Consider the following 14,088-nt stretch of genomic DNA (forward strand, 5'->3'; position numbering starts at 1 on the left):
CTGGCCCCAGATGCCGAAGAGCGCCAGAAAGCAAGCTTGAGCGGGTGATGCTTGAGTCTCCATGGGACAGTGCGCAAATTCCTTCACCGGGACAGGTAGTTCTTTTCTGGGGCTGGCCGTTTATTTTTAAGAGGGAAAATTATCTGCGATGGCGGGTTGACGAGCGGACAGGACGTTGACTTTCTTGAAGAGGACCGAGTCTTGGCTTTGACGACTCAAAGAGCGCCAAGGTGGGGGACATTTTCAGCTTCTAACGCCTGATTTAAGTTTGGACGAAGCGCCAATATTGCGTAATTATCCAACGATGTCGACAATTGAAAGATATTGGCTACTTTACTTTACGATCAGAATAACATGTGAAGTTATGGTCGACCTAGTGTGTTTCCTGAGTCATTGGAGTGACTAGGGACGAGTTTCCTTTTAAGTTACATAACCAGTATGTGATCTAAGTGCTGATTAAAAACGTATAGTGACCGTATATGCGATAAATGAGTAACTTAAAGTACTTACTTACATTGGTGAACGTTTAAGTTTGGATAAAGAAGAGCGCTTCCAAGGAGCTAGTTAGCTTTGCGCCAAATTCAGATGCCCTCTTGGAGGGTTTTTTTTTCCTTGGGTTATTTTTAACATCTCCAGATTTTTACCACCAACTGATATTGTTTGTACTGTTATGTAGGTTCCCCCCCCCCCAAAAAAAATGGAAGTAGAATGTCTTGCACTCAAGGATCTTACAAGTTCAAGAAAAAGTGAACAGAAGGTAAGTCTGACAGATAATGAGGAAATTGGGGAAGAAAGTGTTTGAAACGTACTTCCATATAAGGCAATGGAGGAAAAATACAATCGCAGTCTGAAAATTGTCTCTGTTGCAGGAAAATATATTCACAGTGTGGAGGAAATCCACCCCAACGAAGTCTGCAGAGCCGTGCATACCCGTGATGAAGTGGAAAGGCGGCACCCCGGACGCGGGCCACGTCACGCCTATCAAACACACCGCTGAGGCCGAGCCCTGGTCGCCCACGGCCAACCTGAAGATGCTGATCAACGCCGCCAGTCCCGACATCCGAAACCGCGAGATGAGGAAATTCCTCTTTAGGCCGATCGAGAACGAATCGGAAAGTACGGCTATTGCCAAAGACGATAGCGGGGCAGCTGAAGTCCAGGTGAGAGATTTGCTTCGAAAGTCATCAAGACTTCTATTAAAACTGAACTCTGAAATAAAATACATGTTTTCTTACAGTTTGAAGCGGTGGAAGAGGATGACGATGCAGAGAAGAAACCGAGCAGGAAGCAGAAGAGCTTGGGTCTTCTTTGCCAAAAATTCCTGGCTCTCTACCCGGATTATCCACCTCCTGACAAACCAATCTCAATCTCCCTGGATGAGATAGCGACCAGTTTAGGTAAAAAACAATGGTAATTACAATGGTACCTTCACTTCCTGGTTTAAATCAACCTGTGAAGAAGATTGTAGTCAACTACACACACACCTCACGTGTTTTTGGGTGTGTGTGTGTATTGTAGCATTTTTCTAATTTAAAATGTCTCAAGTCAACAAAGGTTGGGGAACACTGGTGTAGATTTTTATGCGCGCCCGTTATCTATCCAGGGGTGGAGCGGCGGCGCATCTACGACATCGTCAACGTGCTGGAGTCCCTCATGATCGTGGGCCGCATGGCTAAGAACAGCTACACGTGGCACGGCCGCCTGCGCCTGGAGGCCACGCTGCAGGAGCTGCAGCGTCAGGGCCGCCAGCAGGGCTACCATCGGCACATGGAGCTTGCCACCAGGGAGCCTGAGCGGAGCCAGGAGGGTGGCGGCGGGGAGGACGACAACGGCCACGGTAAGAATCTACAATGTAGTGATGGCAGTCAGATGGCAGGGTTTTTTTTTTTTTTTTTTTTTTTGGGGGGGGGGGGGCATGGCCTGACTCAATGAAACTACTTCCCTAACTTCAACATAGTTCACTTTTTTTTTTTGACAAGGCGATAGCCAGCCTAAATGAAACTACTTCCCTAACTTCAACATAGTTCACCTTTTTTTTTTTTTTTTTTTGACATGGCGATGGCTTGACGAAATGAAACCACTTCCCTAACTTCAACATAGTTCATTCACTCAAGGATTATATTAGATAAGCAATATTTTTTAGTACACGTGGCTTTTCACAAAACTTTTCTCCCTATTTTACAATTTTAATTTCACAATGTTATTCGCAGCATCTGTAAACAGGAAAGACAAATCCCTGCGTATCATGAGCCAGAAATTCGTCAGCCTCTTCCTAGTGTCCAAGACGCAGACGGTCACGTTGGAAGCAGCGGCGAAGGTTCTCATCGAGGAAAGTCAGGACTTGTCCAGTCACGGCAAGTACAAAAGTGAGCACCGGCACCGCTGTGTTGCTTTGTTTCCCTGTTTTATAAAACTAAACACCCGCTTATCTTTCAGCCAAGGTACGACGTCTCTATGATATCGCTAACGTGCTAACCAGCCTGGGCCTCATAAAGAAAGTACACGTGCGAGAGGAGCGAGGCAGGAAGCCGGCTTTTCGGTGGCTGGGACCGGTGGATTTTAACAAATCTGGTGGGCATCTGTGACTTATTGATCATCAAGCTGCTAAGAACACACTTTATAGATCTGTTTACCTTTCATAGCAGATGCTGTTGTGGCTGTCGCCCCACCTGAAGCTCAGGACCTCAGGAAAGCTAAACTGGCACACCACGCCTCTTTTCACCTCACCCCGACGTGTGTGGCCGTCCAGCGGCAGATCCGCTCGGCGCCAAGTAGCCCGCGTGGGGACATCAACGGTGAGCGATGCCGCTTTCGCGCCGTTATTTTTATAAAACGACGGTGAGTTCATCCCACTTTTCTTCAACAGCGTTTACACCTCAGCCGCTGGATTATTCCAGAAAGGCGGGAGCCGGCGAGGCCATCTGCAGACTGCAATTTGGAAACCACAATGTGTGAGTTCTTGGGTCATGATGACACATTCATTTGCAAGTTTGATACACAGTTTGGAAATAACTAACTTGCTCAAAATTACCATTAAGGTGTTATCATTAAAAATAATAAGACAATGATAATGCCAATGACTTCTCACAATGGAGTTAGGGAGGAAGCATCAATATCAGATACAACAAAATCATGCATTGCTGCCATATTAAAACTATAAATATGACAAATAAATAATGTTTACTTAACCTTGGAACGGATTTCTAAAATGTGGGAGAAATGCTACAATTTTTTTTTTTTTTTTTTACTTGCGCAAGTCAATACCCCGCCAGTTGCCAGTGCAAAAAAAAAAAAAAAATTGCCGCACGTTGGTGGTTCCAAACTTCCGTGGTATTTCAGTGATGCAGTTAACAATAAAAAAAAAAATAAAATAGAAAATACATTTTAAATAGTCATTTTAGTTTTTAAAGGCAGAAAATATTTTGTAAATATTTTACGCGTGGTTAAATATTTCAAGATCAAAATTCATTTGTGCCAATTTCTGCAAAATTCAAATACTCTTAATTAAGTGCCTTTAGAAAGCACCACAGAATGTCAAAATAAAGTCCATCTTTTTCTCTGCAGAAACCCGGCTCCTCCAATCCCGCAGCCCACACTGCTGGTTCCCGCCCTACACTCAGAGCCGCTTTTTACGCTGTCCTCGTCCGCCCACTGCCTGGCTTATCTACCCAGCCTATCCCAGGCCTCTATGGTCATGCTGTACAACCAGCCCGAGGTGATGAGCAAGGCCGTTGGTGCTCTGGAGGCCCCCGGGTCTCCAAGGGAGGAATCGACCGAGCCGAGGAAGAGACGGAGGGAATCCGCGGAGGAAGAGGAGGAAGCGCCATTCAAGAAAAGCCCGTCTGGAGTTGAGCGAGCCGAAGAGGTGAGGCATTAAGCTAAAACGGATTTTCTTAGGAGCCTAAGAAAGCATATATTGAATTGGCCTGCTTGGCAATTGATTACGAGTGTTTATAAATGTGAATCTATTCATACTGGCATATTTTTGCACACCCAATTCATTTCAGAATTGATCAAAAACAATGATTAGAGCAGTTAACATTTCTTTTTTTTTTTTTCCCCCCTCGATTCCTCCCGCAGCCCATTTAGGCATCAAACTCGGAATGACTTTCTCACACTCTCTCTCCCCCATACATTGGAAATTAAGTTCATGTTCATTTATCCTTCAGATAGAGCAAAGAAAGATGTCAGAAGCATCAGATGAGAGCGTCACTGGCACCCAGGCGTCACACTACCTCTATGTCCCAAACAATACAGGTAACCCTACCCCCCCCTCAATTTGAGCACACAATGCAATTATTATACAATACAAAATGGATTCGGAAGATTTATTTTCCACCTTTTCCAGGTCTGAAAAGCCTCAACTTCCTGCTCCCCTCCGGGCAGCCCTCGACCCATCTCCCCACAAGCACCGTTCCCCCGCTGGCGCTGCCCTACGTACTGGTGCCGTCTGCCGCCCTCTCCCACTACCCCCTGCAGGGCACCGACGCTCAAGTGGGCTTCAACCTGCCCGCGCGCTTTATGGTGGCGGCCGCGCCGTACGGCCTGCCGCCTGAGCTTGGCCAGGTGTCACCTATTCCGTCACCTACCACGCCAGAACAGGGCGGGCGGGGTGCCACCGGCGTGCCGCTTCCTCCAACTGCACCGCAACCACTGGTAAGGAGACCTAGACGCGTAACTCTTCCCTGTTTAAGGGTTCAAATAAATCTAAAAAGATCTGCTCATCTGATTGTCCTTTCATAGACTCCGCACACGCCAAAGGAAATCCCAGTGCCCGCCTCAAAGTCTTTCTTCCAGACTCCAGGCACTGTGGAGGGTGTGACCGCGGCGCACACAGCCCGAAAGCGAGGCTCTGCGCAGAGGAGGCTGGATGTCAGCCACGCATCCCCTTGTTAGATGTCAAACGCTAACAGTGACCTTGAAAGCCTTTACCGGTGCTATTTAAAGTTAGGGAATTAAATTACATTGAACAATGAATTTATTACGTGTTAAAAAAAAAAAAATTGGGAAGCCATGTTGTTTGTGTGAAACGGCGCCATCCTGTGGTAGCTTTTGCCACTACATGATTTAAAGCCTTAATTTTCCTCTTCCAAATTTCAATCAAGCTACCTTCTCCTCTCATCACAAATGCTTCATCATTCCTATTTATGTTTTTTAGCTAATATATATTGATTACAGGGACTTTAAGAGAATACTTGAAGCACTAAGTGGATGTTTCTTCATTTGGACACACGTTATGAGAAGGAATCTGTGATTGGCGTATTTTATTTGATACACTACTACGAAGGTTAGGGATGGGAAAAAAAAGCCTGTGTGGCTGTGTGTGTTCTGTGTATCAGCTACCATAATGTTTCATAGTGAAGCATGACTTGACGATGCATTCAGGTACTTGAATTCTTTTGACTTTTACCATAGGGGTATTTACATAACTGTAAAGTACAGTTTCATGATGTTTGAGGTGATGCGTGGTTTTATTTTCGGGGAATGCAAACAACATGCATGGACTGATGCATTTGTGACATAAGTGCCTATATATATATGTTTTTCAGTTGTCTTGGCACATTTTTCTTCAGGTTGTTGATGAGTTACCATGGTAACCTCTTTCCCAAAATAACGGTGCTATGTACTGATTTACCAACCCACTGTGAACCATTAAGGAGGCCATACCAAAGCGTGCACGGACAACCATCATACGTGTTCATCCATGTACAGTTATTGTTGTGTAAATTGTATCATTTTATACTTTTGCGTTGTTGTATGTTTGTTCTACTGTTTTATTGCACTGTTAGTTTCAAGTATGAGCTCTTCAAAACTGGCCTTAGTACCAACTGACTGTAGCTGTGGGCCATAGCCTTTCCTACAATGACTGTCACATACTTTAATAAAAGTAATATTTCTGTGTCTTTTGTGTTTTGTTCTTTATTACCTGGTTAGGCAAATAAGATCCTTTTTTAAATCCTTCTATTGCACTGAGGTGGTTAAAATATTACGTTGACATATTTTACCCGTAGTTTAACGCTGTTGTGCCCTTCTACAAAATCCGACGGCCCCTGAACGCGACAGTTCGACGTTCACAGCTCCTAAGCCCCGCCCATCTTGCCGTAGGTGAAAACGAGCACTGTGGTACGTCACCGAGACATTACGGCGAAGCACAGTCGACGCGACGTCGTCCTTTGGAATTTTACAATCATAACATCTGGACCCTGCTTGCAATAACATCCACCAGAAGGTATTTTACTGTATCTATATTGCACACAGTTTCTAAGTAAACATGTCGAGTTGTTTTATTGAATCTTTCCAGGTACGTGGGTTACTTTATTTGTTTTATTCCAATGGATGTTTATTATGGTACACGTTAGTTGTAATGTGACGCAATCGGTGTGAAAGTAACAAACCGGTTCCCTTAGTTTTCATTACTTTCTGACCATAAACGCGCTACAAGCCCAAATAAATTGGAATGCTAGTACAGTATTGCTTTTAATGTTATAAAACAGTGGTTCTCAAACTTTACAAGGTACCACTCAAAAAGACTTAGCTCTCATCATGACCAACTTGCAGTTTCAAACTGCCTTAAATATAGATTTATGTAAGTACTTCAATTATTCACCTAAATTCACATACCATCATATACATACCACCTAAATGACATAACCATACCGCATAGCTTTGCCCTCCAAAAGTTGGCTCCCTTAATGCTAGCACTCAATACAAATCGCCATAGACGAGCTAATAAACTGATTATCAATGTTGCGATGTTATACAAAAACGATTGTTACGGTTTTGCGGTGGGCTGGACCCAATTAATAGCATTTCCTTTCATTTCAATGGGCAAAGATGATTTGAGATACGGCCACCACAGTACATGTGGAATGTTCACGACCGTAGGAACTTATAAACTCTTGATTAACCGAGTTAGTTTGACTTCATTAAACGCATCCTCCATTGCTTCAGTTATAAAAAAGGACAAACACAATGTGTTTAGATTTTGAAAATCACAAAGGTGAACTTCAAAAGTTGTTTTTGTGTGAAGTGTGAACCCTTGACTTTTTCTGTTGTCTATTATGCCGTTGAGTCAACCTGTCATTGTGTTGATCCAGAGGAAGACAACAACATCTGGCCAGATAATCGCATAGTAAGTCATGTCATCACCTCAAGGTCTTCGAATGGCCCAAATGGACACATTTTGGGGGCGGGTCAGGGTCTGTAATTACAGCCAGACGCAAGTGCCGCGGCATCAAGGGAGCGATTGTGACGTAATGTTTATTGAGAGTCTGCGGTCGAGCTCGCCACGACACCCCCCAATTCCCAGAGGAATTCTTCAGGGTATTAAGTCAAATTTATCCGGTTCTTTAGCCCCAGGTGGTGAGGAATGGAGATTTTTTTTTTTCCACCCAGAAGGAATGTCACTACACCCTACTCTCATTTCTATAGGAAAGAACTCGGAAACACACACGTGAGCAGGATAGGATTTTTCCATGAGGGCCGATAAAGTCTAAGAAACTGGAAAAGGGCCTTCAAAACTTGGGGTGAAAGCTTTTCACCATTCATGGGAAAGAGGGGAAAGTGTCACGATAACCACAGAGTCTGACTTGAAAAAGTTCTGGCTGCTCAGTCCAACATGAGCACATTGCCAAATATCAATTACTCTTACCGTACTTTCCGCACTATAAGGCGCACCTAAATGCATCCGATTTTCCCAAAAGCCAACAGTGCGCCCTAAAATCTATTGCGCCTTATATATAGTGTCGCAGTCTCTTTATAGTCCCAATTGAGCCGTCTCCCTGTTAGTGTTCCTCTGCCATCTAGTGAAGATTAATAGCAGGAAACAATTGTACCGTAAAAGGGTTCCCGACACTAATCGACACATGCATTCGCTAACACACACTCAAACAGACAATTACAGCCATGATCAAAAGAATATACCAAAAGCATAGTTAACTACTGACTAAATGAAGGAAGAAGGAGACAAGCAAGGATAGTTAGTCCGAAGCGCCTTATAGTGCAGAAAATACGGTATTACGTATTAATACGGGAATACGGTAAGAAAGTATTTAAAAGAAAACTCTTGTGTTATCAACTCCTCTTTGCTTTCCATTGGTCATTTTGTCATCTTGTCTCAGCCACGATGCCAAACTGGGGAGGAGGCAACAAGTGCACGGCATGCCACGGCACGGTGTACCACGCCGAGGAGGTGCAGTGCGACGGCCAGAGCTTCCATAAGGGCTGCTTTCTCTGCAGTGAGTACCTATGAGATAAGCGGGTTGTTGTGTTCCAGTGAGGTCATGCTGGGGTGAAAGCATGGACTTGTGCCCACCATCTCAGATGGAAACGCACAGATCTCACGCACAGACCGGTACCGACCGACCGGGGATGCGCTCAGAGAACCCGAGATGTTTCCTTTGAAAGTCTCACAAAGACGGGGCTTGTCGCATTCGTGCCGATGATGAGTCGTGGGACTTTGTGTCCTTGGCTCCATGCCTTTTTCTCGATTTTTTTTTTTTCCTACCCATTGACATTCATGAGCTTGGACGATCATTTTTTTCCCCCTACTCTGACAATAGACTCTTCCAGTCGAACTCAATGGTTTCCATTAAAAAAAAAAAAAAAAAAAATTGTACAGTAAATTTTATTTAACATAACCACCCCAAAAAAAAATACTGACAATATTGACTACTTAAAAAAAAAAAACAACCTAAGATAAGACATAAACAAAAAAATGACTTAATTAAAAAAAAAAAAAAAACCCAAGTAAGACTTTTGCGCATTGAATGAACCGACTTGTGCCTGCACGTGCATGTTGTCAGTGGTGTGCAGGAAAGGCCTGGACAGCACCACAGTGAGCATCCACGACCAAGAGATCTACTGCAGGTCCTGCTACGGCAAGAAGTACGGTCCAAAAGGCTACGGCTACGGCCAAGGGGCCGGCACCCTAAACATGGACCGAGGGGAGCGCCTGGGGATCAAACCGGAGCAGTAAGCGACGCACTCACAAGTCACTTCCCATTCTCAACAATAATAATAATAATAATAACAATAATGACAATAATAATAGGCCACTTTCAGTCTGTTGTTATGGAAAGAAGTTTTTTTTAACATAATATTAAAAAAATGCACAAAAACATGTTTTTGTAAAATTAAACAACAGTTTTCTTCAGCACATTTTTTTTCCCATCAAATAACAAATATTCTCCAAAAAAAAATTCCTCCAAAAAGAATTTAAATTTTTTATTCCCTTTCTCAAAAAAAAATTCCTGCAAAAAATATGGTGTTTTTTTTTTTGCTATGTAAAAAACAAACTTTTGTAAAAAACAAATTTGCGACTTTCAAAATCTGATTTTCATAAAATGATGAAATATATTCTCTTCAAAATATTTCTTAAAAATCTTTAAAAAGGAAAACGCTTTTTTTTCTAAAATGATTATTTCCATCTAGTTTTTTTTTAAAAAATGATTTTTTTTCCCCCATAAAAATAAGAACATTTTCATGAAAAAAGTCAACTTTATTTTCAATAGCTTTTCTACTAAATCATCTTTGTGAAAAGACAACCTCACTCTAAAATGGCGTTTTGTTTTCGGGTTTTTTTTAAATTCCCTGAAAAAAATAGAACTCCTAACGAAACCATATTTTGATTTAAAAAATATTATTTGACTTGAATGTCATATTATAACAATACTTTAATCTTGTAAAATATGCCTTTTCTTTCTTTTTCGTGTTTATCCGATCCTGGGGCATCCGCCGCTTATTGTTATTATTATGAAAGCATTTTCTTATGTAACGAGCTGCGCCGGACTCACAATGGGTCACAAAGAGCTTCATTCAAGTGGACTCTTAGTCACCCTCCACCGAGTGCAGCTCCAGAGCCTCTGTCTTGTGTTCCCGCTCTCTCCCGACAGGTCGCAGTCTCACAGGCCCACCACCAACCCCAACCCGTCCAAATTCGCCCAAAAATTTGGAGGATCGGAAAAATGCGCTCGCTGTGGCGACTCCGTGTACGCCGCAGAGAAGATTATGGGCGCGGGCAAGGTGACTTGTCCTCCACTTCATCAACACTAATTCACATTCCCATATGTTGACCATTTCTTCTCGAAAAAGTGAATATTTTTTTTTTTGTTGTTGAAGACAGCATGACATTTTTAAAAAAAAAGATACCGTGTGCTTCTCACACCCAAAAAAAATACTATTTTCTTGGAAAATATTTTTTCTCTTGAAATATATATATATTTTTTCCCCCTCCCAAAATGTGAAAAAAAATCCTGGAAAATGATCTCGTCCCCAAATTCTTTGAACCAGTTTTCCGTAAAAACAAAACAATACAAAAAAGACGGTCTTTCTTTTTTTTTGTGGTGCTGGGGTATGATCTATTTTGGCATTTTTTTTTTATATATATTTTTTTATATTTCACATTTCTTTCTTGAAAATCAAACAATTATTCCACCCAACCAATTGAAATATTTTTCTTGAACAAAATGTTTTTTTCCCCCTCAAAAAGTTTGGAGAATTTCCTCAAAAATACCTTTGTTATTTTCATTTTTTTTCTCAGTTTTCGCTTGAAAATTTTGACTGTTTTCTCAAAAATGTAACTTTTTTAACTTTTTTTCGGAGGGTTGTTAGTGTTGCTCAAAATATTTCACATCTTTACTGTTTTCTCAAAAATGTAACTTTTTAAACTTTTTTCGGGGGGTTGTTAGTGTTGCTCAAAATATTTCACATCTTTCTTGACATTTTTTTCAGACTTATTTTGTCCTGGGGGGGGAATAAAGACACGAAAGACCTAACTTTTTTTTTTTTTTTAATTGGAATATTGTAACTTCGGTCTTACAATTACAACTACACCTACCCAAACATTCCCAAATCTTTGTTTTCATTGGCTTCACTTGCAGTCCGCTACAAATGAGCAAAGGCAAACCTGCGACTACTTTTACGTGTTCAACTTGAACCCTTTGAGGGACAGCGATTACTACAGTGGACAGCTTATCACGTTATCGGTTTACAGGGTGCATGAAAGGCTTGATTCAAAAATCACAGCAATCCATCCAGGCAACAATCAGCTCAGTAAAGCATTCGTCCCAACAGCAATATCATATCAGTTCCCAAAAAAGTGTCAATGTCATATCAAGGCAGTATGAATGTCCTTAATAGATTAGTAAAATAAGAGTGCGACACGCGGTAAACTCACCAAGCTTTTCTTTAGCAGTGAAAACCCACAACCGGGGGCAGGGAGCCACTTGACCCCGTAAAAGGTCATCCATTTTCCTCATAAACATCCACCGGGAATGACATTTATATTATGTTCAACAACAATTTAATATCGGCTTCAGGTTTTGATTTGGATTGGAGTGTTTTTTTTCCCGACCAGCTGTCAGGCATATTCCACTTTCTGGGTACTTCCTGGAAAGGAACCAATCAGATTTCAGCATTCATACTATATGCTGAGACTGTTTTTTTTCCCATCACAATATGTACAAAATGAGGCTCCAGATTATGTGCATTCGCATTTGAATGGGAAAGCGTATCTGAGTATGTAATCGTGTAAATTTTTTTTTTTTCTGGTTGTCAAATTCTTATCAACTGCTTTAAAATGTACCTGTGTGCACGTTTGTGCCCCACAGCCATGGCACAAGAACTGCTTCCGCTGTGCCAAGTGCGGCAAGAGCCTGGAGTCGACCACCCAGACGGACAACGAAGGTGAAATCTACTGCAAAGGTGACAACGTCCAACTCTTGTTTTTTTTTTTTTCACCCTCAATACTAATTGGCCACAAAATGGCAGACAAGGCTTCGTTTGTTTCTCGGTTAGTGACATAATGAAAGGAGTCACGAGCGACTTTTTTTTTTTCAGCTGACTCTCTTGTGCTGCTATTATGATACAGTAATTTAGCAATCTGCTTTTAAAACCGTAAAAGCATATTTTGACTTTTGGGATAAACGCTTTTCAAAAGTCAATCAACTGTACCGAGAGCGACTTAAAAATACACCACGAACGTAACACATGGAGGATAAATATCGCAACCCTTGAGTCCTACATTTCATCACTGGACCTTGAAATTGAATTTATGTCGTGTGTGTGTGACATCAATCAAATGCACACATGGCATGCAATATTTTGTTTCTGTGTTTTCTGATCCATCTCATTGTCAACCCCGCAAACAATCCCGATTTTCGACTCAGTCGGCTACAGCAAATTTTTACGAGCGTTTGGGTGGTTCTCACACACTAACACGCAGTTTGAACCTCTCACTGACACCAAAGTGAGATAATAACACGAAGACAGAAAAGGCCACTCGTACGCGCGCACGCACGCATGCGGGCACTCGAAAAACACATAAAGCTTGAACGTTTGTGCAAAACCTGACGAGCAGGAATGTTGCATCTCAGCTTCAACCAACACCGGGTCACTTACTGTTCAACAAAAGGGCACAGAAAGGATTCCAGTAAATTTCCACTCAGATTTAATGATAATTGTTTCGTGAAATTGACATTTTTACGATCGGGGCATATCAGTTTTCTGCGCATGCGCCGCTTAGCGGAAGCTAAGTTCGAAAAATGCTAACACCGCGGCGCATTCCAACAAAAGTAAATTCAGCTCTGTTTTGGCTTTCTTACAATGTCGTATTTGCTTCGAATTTGTACCTTAGCTTAATGTCGTCTTCTTATTGGTCTCCCGCAGCTTGCTATGCCAAGAACTTTGGCCCGAAAGGATTCGGCTTCGGCCAAGGAGCGGGGGCACTGGTCCACGCCGAGTGACAACATTGTTGCAATTCCTCGCCGCTTTTTTTTTTTTTTGCTTTTAATCCTTCTCAAATAAAACAGTACACCCCATCCACATAAAACTTCACATTTGACTGTCTTTTATTATTAAAGCCATTAAAACTGAACCATGCCCATGTTTTACATCTGAAGCGGAGTTAAAGTGATGTGGGCAGAGAGAGAGAGCGAGAGGCACTGGAAATGATATCCTATTTTCCTGTGTATGTATTTTATAATATATATGTGCTGTATGTCCCCAGAACACAACTGACCTTTTTTTTTGTGGAAAGAATTCGCAAAACGGGGCTGCTTTTGGTGTGTTGATAGGCTAAGAAAAATAAAACAAAAAAAAAAACACCAGGCCCATCTCACATGATCACATTTCTGCTGTTAGGAAAAGAAAAAAAAAGTTTGTCTCGTGTCTTTGCTTTACAATTTGTACATCCAGTGGTATAACAAACCCATATGTGACATTTAAAAAATACAAAAAAAGAAAAAAAAAGGGATGAGTACAGTCCACAAGCATGGAATATAATACACAGTCGAGGGGTTCACTAAACACTGGATTTGAGGGTTAATCAAACAAAACGGAAGAGAATGCACTTGCCAAGACGTAACACTGAGTATATACAGTGGCCCCCGGGGGCGGCATCATACATGCAAGTGTGGGACACCAGTGTTGGACATCACTAAAAGCTACAGTCACTTCTTCATGTCCTTGTCATTTTGTCCCCCTCAAAAAAAAAAAAAAATCTGGATTATTTATGTACACATTCTTTACACTTCGCCTCACATACAGGGAAAGTAAACAATGGGGGAGGAAAAAAGGTGCTGCTGGGGCCCTTTTGTTCAGTAACACCCCCCTCAAACAAAAAAAAAAAAATCAGTGCAAGTTTGGAGGCAGACCAAAACAAAAAACATACATCAAAGTGGACAGCTTTTTGATACAAACACTTGGAATGAACCTTCCTTTCCTATAATCCGTAATAAATACACCATCCAACAGCTACAGCTAGACTTTTAATATAAAAAGCCAACTCATCTTTAAAAAAAAAAAAAAAGTCAAGAAATGATGGAGGATCTCATCGATAAATACGTTTTCAATAAATATACCTGGAACACTTTTTTTTTTTTTTTGCCGGTCCAGAACGCTGATAAAAAGACATTCCCTTATCCGTAAATAAAAGAACCTAAGAGTGAAGAGGGGATACTGCAACCGCATCTCTACCGGTACCAGAGGTGCTTTGATTTTGTGACGTTTTTGTTGTCCATCTCCCTCTAATAGTGGTGACAAGGGTGGGGGGGCCGGGGGGGGGGTTGCCCCTCGACAGCATGCGAATCC

The 14,088-nt window shown here is 41.8% G+C and overlaps 3 protein-coding genes across 6 annotated transcripts in view; 2 read left to right on the top strand and 1 right to left on the bottom strand.

Moving 5' to 3' along the window:
• e2f7 (E2F transcription factor 7) lies at window positions 1-5,900 on the top strand. 3 transcript variants are annotated; one of them, XM_019891810.1, is made up of 12 exons: window positions 1-230; window positions 870-1,160; window positions 1,238-1,397; window positions 1,604-1,837; window positions 2,211-2,366; window positions 2,437-2,571; window positions 2,643-2,795; window positions 2,867-2,951; window positions 3,565-3,865; window positions 4,170-4,257; window positions 4,349-4,656; window positions 4,744-5,900. In XM_019891810.1, exons 2-12 carry the CDS (start codon window positions 936-938, stop codon window positions 4,894-4,896), a joined length of 1,998 nt encoding a protein of 665 aa, XP_019747369.1. In that variant the 5' UTR covers window positions 1-230; window positions 870-935; the 3' UTR covers window positions 4,897-5,900. The 3 variants fall into 3 exon arrangements, with proteins under 3 accessions (XP_019747369.1, XP_019747367.1, XP_019747368.1); XM_019891808.1 differs by lacking the exon at window positions 1-230 and adding an exon at window positions 240-757; XM_019891809.1 differs by lacking the exon at window positions 1-230 and adding an exon at window positions 240-757 and having other exon boundaries at window positions 2,646-2,795.
• A 205-nt stretch (window positions 5,901-6,105) lies between these two features.
• Window positions 6,106-13,150, top strand: csrp2 (cysteine and glycine-rich protein 2). 2 transcript variants are annotated; one of them, XM_019891834.1, is made up of 7 exons: window positions 6,123-6,229; window positions 7,098-7,132; window positions 8,121-8,237; window positions 8,805-8,973; window positions 9,894-10,023; window positions 11,610-11,703; window positions 12,667-13,150. In XM_019891834.1, exons 3-7 carry the CDS (start codon window positions 8,126-8,128, stop codon window positions 12,741-12,743), a joined length of 582 nt encoding a protein of 193 aa, XP_019747393.1. In that variant the 5' UTR covers window positions 6,123-6,229; window positions 7,098-7,132; window positions 8,121-8,125; the 3' UTR covers window positions 12,744-13,150. The 2 variants fall into 2 exon arrangements, with proteins under 2 accessions (XP_019747394.1, XP_019747393.1); XM_019891835.1 differs by lacking the exon at window positions 7,098-7,132 and having other exon boundaries at window positions 6,106-6,229.
• The window catches only part of zdhhc17 (zDHHC palmitoyltransferase 17), a 19,702-nt gene continuing 18,728 nt past the window's right edge, over window positions 13,115-14,088 (bottom strand). The window contains 1 exon segment of the mRNA XM_019891765.1: window positions 13,115-13,133. Within this exon segment, the coding sequence (XP_019747324.1) occupies window positions 13,115-13,133 (19 nt within the window).

The sequence above is a fragment of the Hippocampus comes genome, unplaced genomic scaffold (assembly GCF_001891065.2).
Source record: "Hippocampus comes isolate QL1 unplaced genomic scaffold, H_comes_QL1_v1.1 scaffold63, whole genome shotgun sequence".
Classification (NCBI taxonomy): domain Eukaryota; kingdom Metazoa; phylum Chordata; class Actinopteri; order Syngnathiformes; family Syngnathidae; genus Hippocampus; species Hippocampus comes.

What these genes read in the sequence shown, in the direction of transcription:
- e2f7 (XM_019891808.1), top strand. Translation starts at nt 698, where the DNA reads ATGGAAGTAGAATGTCTTGCACTCAAGGATCTTACAAGTTCAAGAAAA. An exon ending in CAAGAAAAAGTGAACAGAAG is followed by an intron (nt 758 to 869) that starts GTAAGTCTGACA and finishes TCTCTGTTGCAG; the next exon opens with GAAAATATATTCACAGTGTG. An exon ending in CAATTTGGAAACCACAATGT is followed by an intron (nt 2,952 to 3,564) that starts GTGAGTTCTTGG and finishes TTTTCTCTGCAG; the next exon opens with AAACCCGGCTCCTCCAATCC.
- csrp2 (XM_019891835.1), top strand. Translation starts at nt 8,126, where the DNA reads ATGCCAAACTGGGGAGGAGGCAACAAGTGCACGGCATGCCACGGCACG. An exon ending in CTGGGGATCAAACCGGAGCA is followed by an intron (nt 8,974 to 9,893) that starts GTAAGCGACGCA and finishes CTCTCCCGACAG; the next exon opens with GTCGCAGTCTCACAGGCCCA. An exon ending in AGATTATGGGCGCGGGCAAG is followed by an intron (nt 10,024 to 11,609) that starts GTGACTTGTCCT and finishes TGTGCCCCACAG; the next exon opens with CCATGGCACAAGAACTGCTT.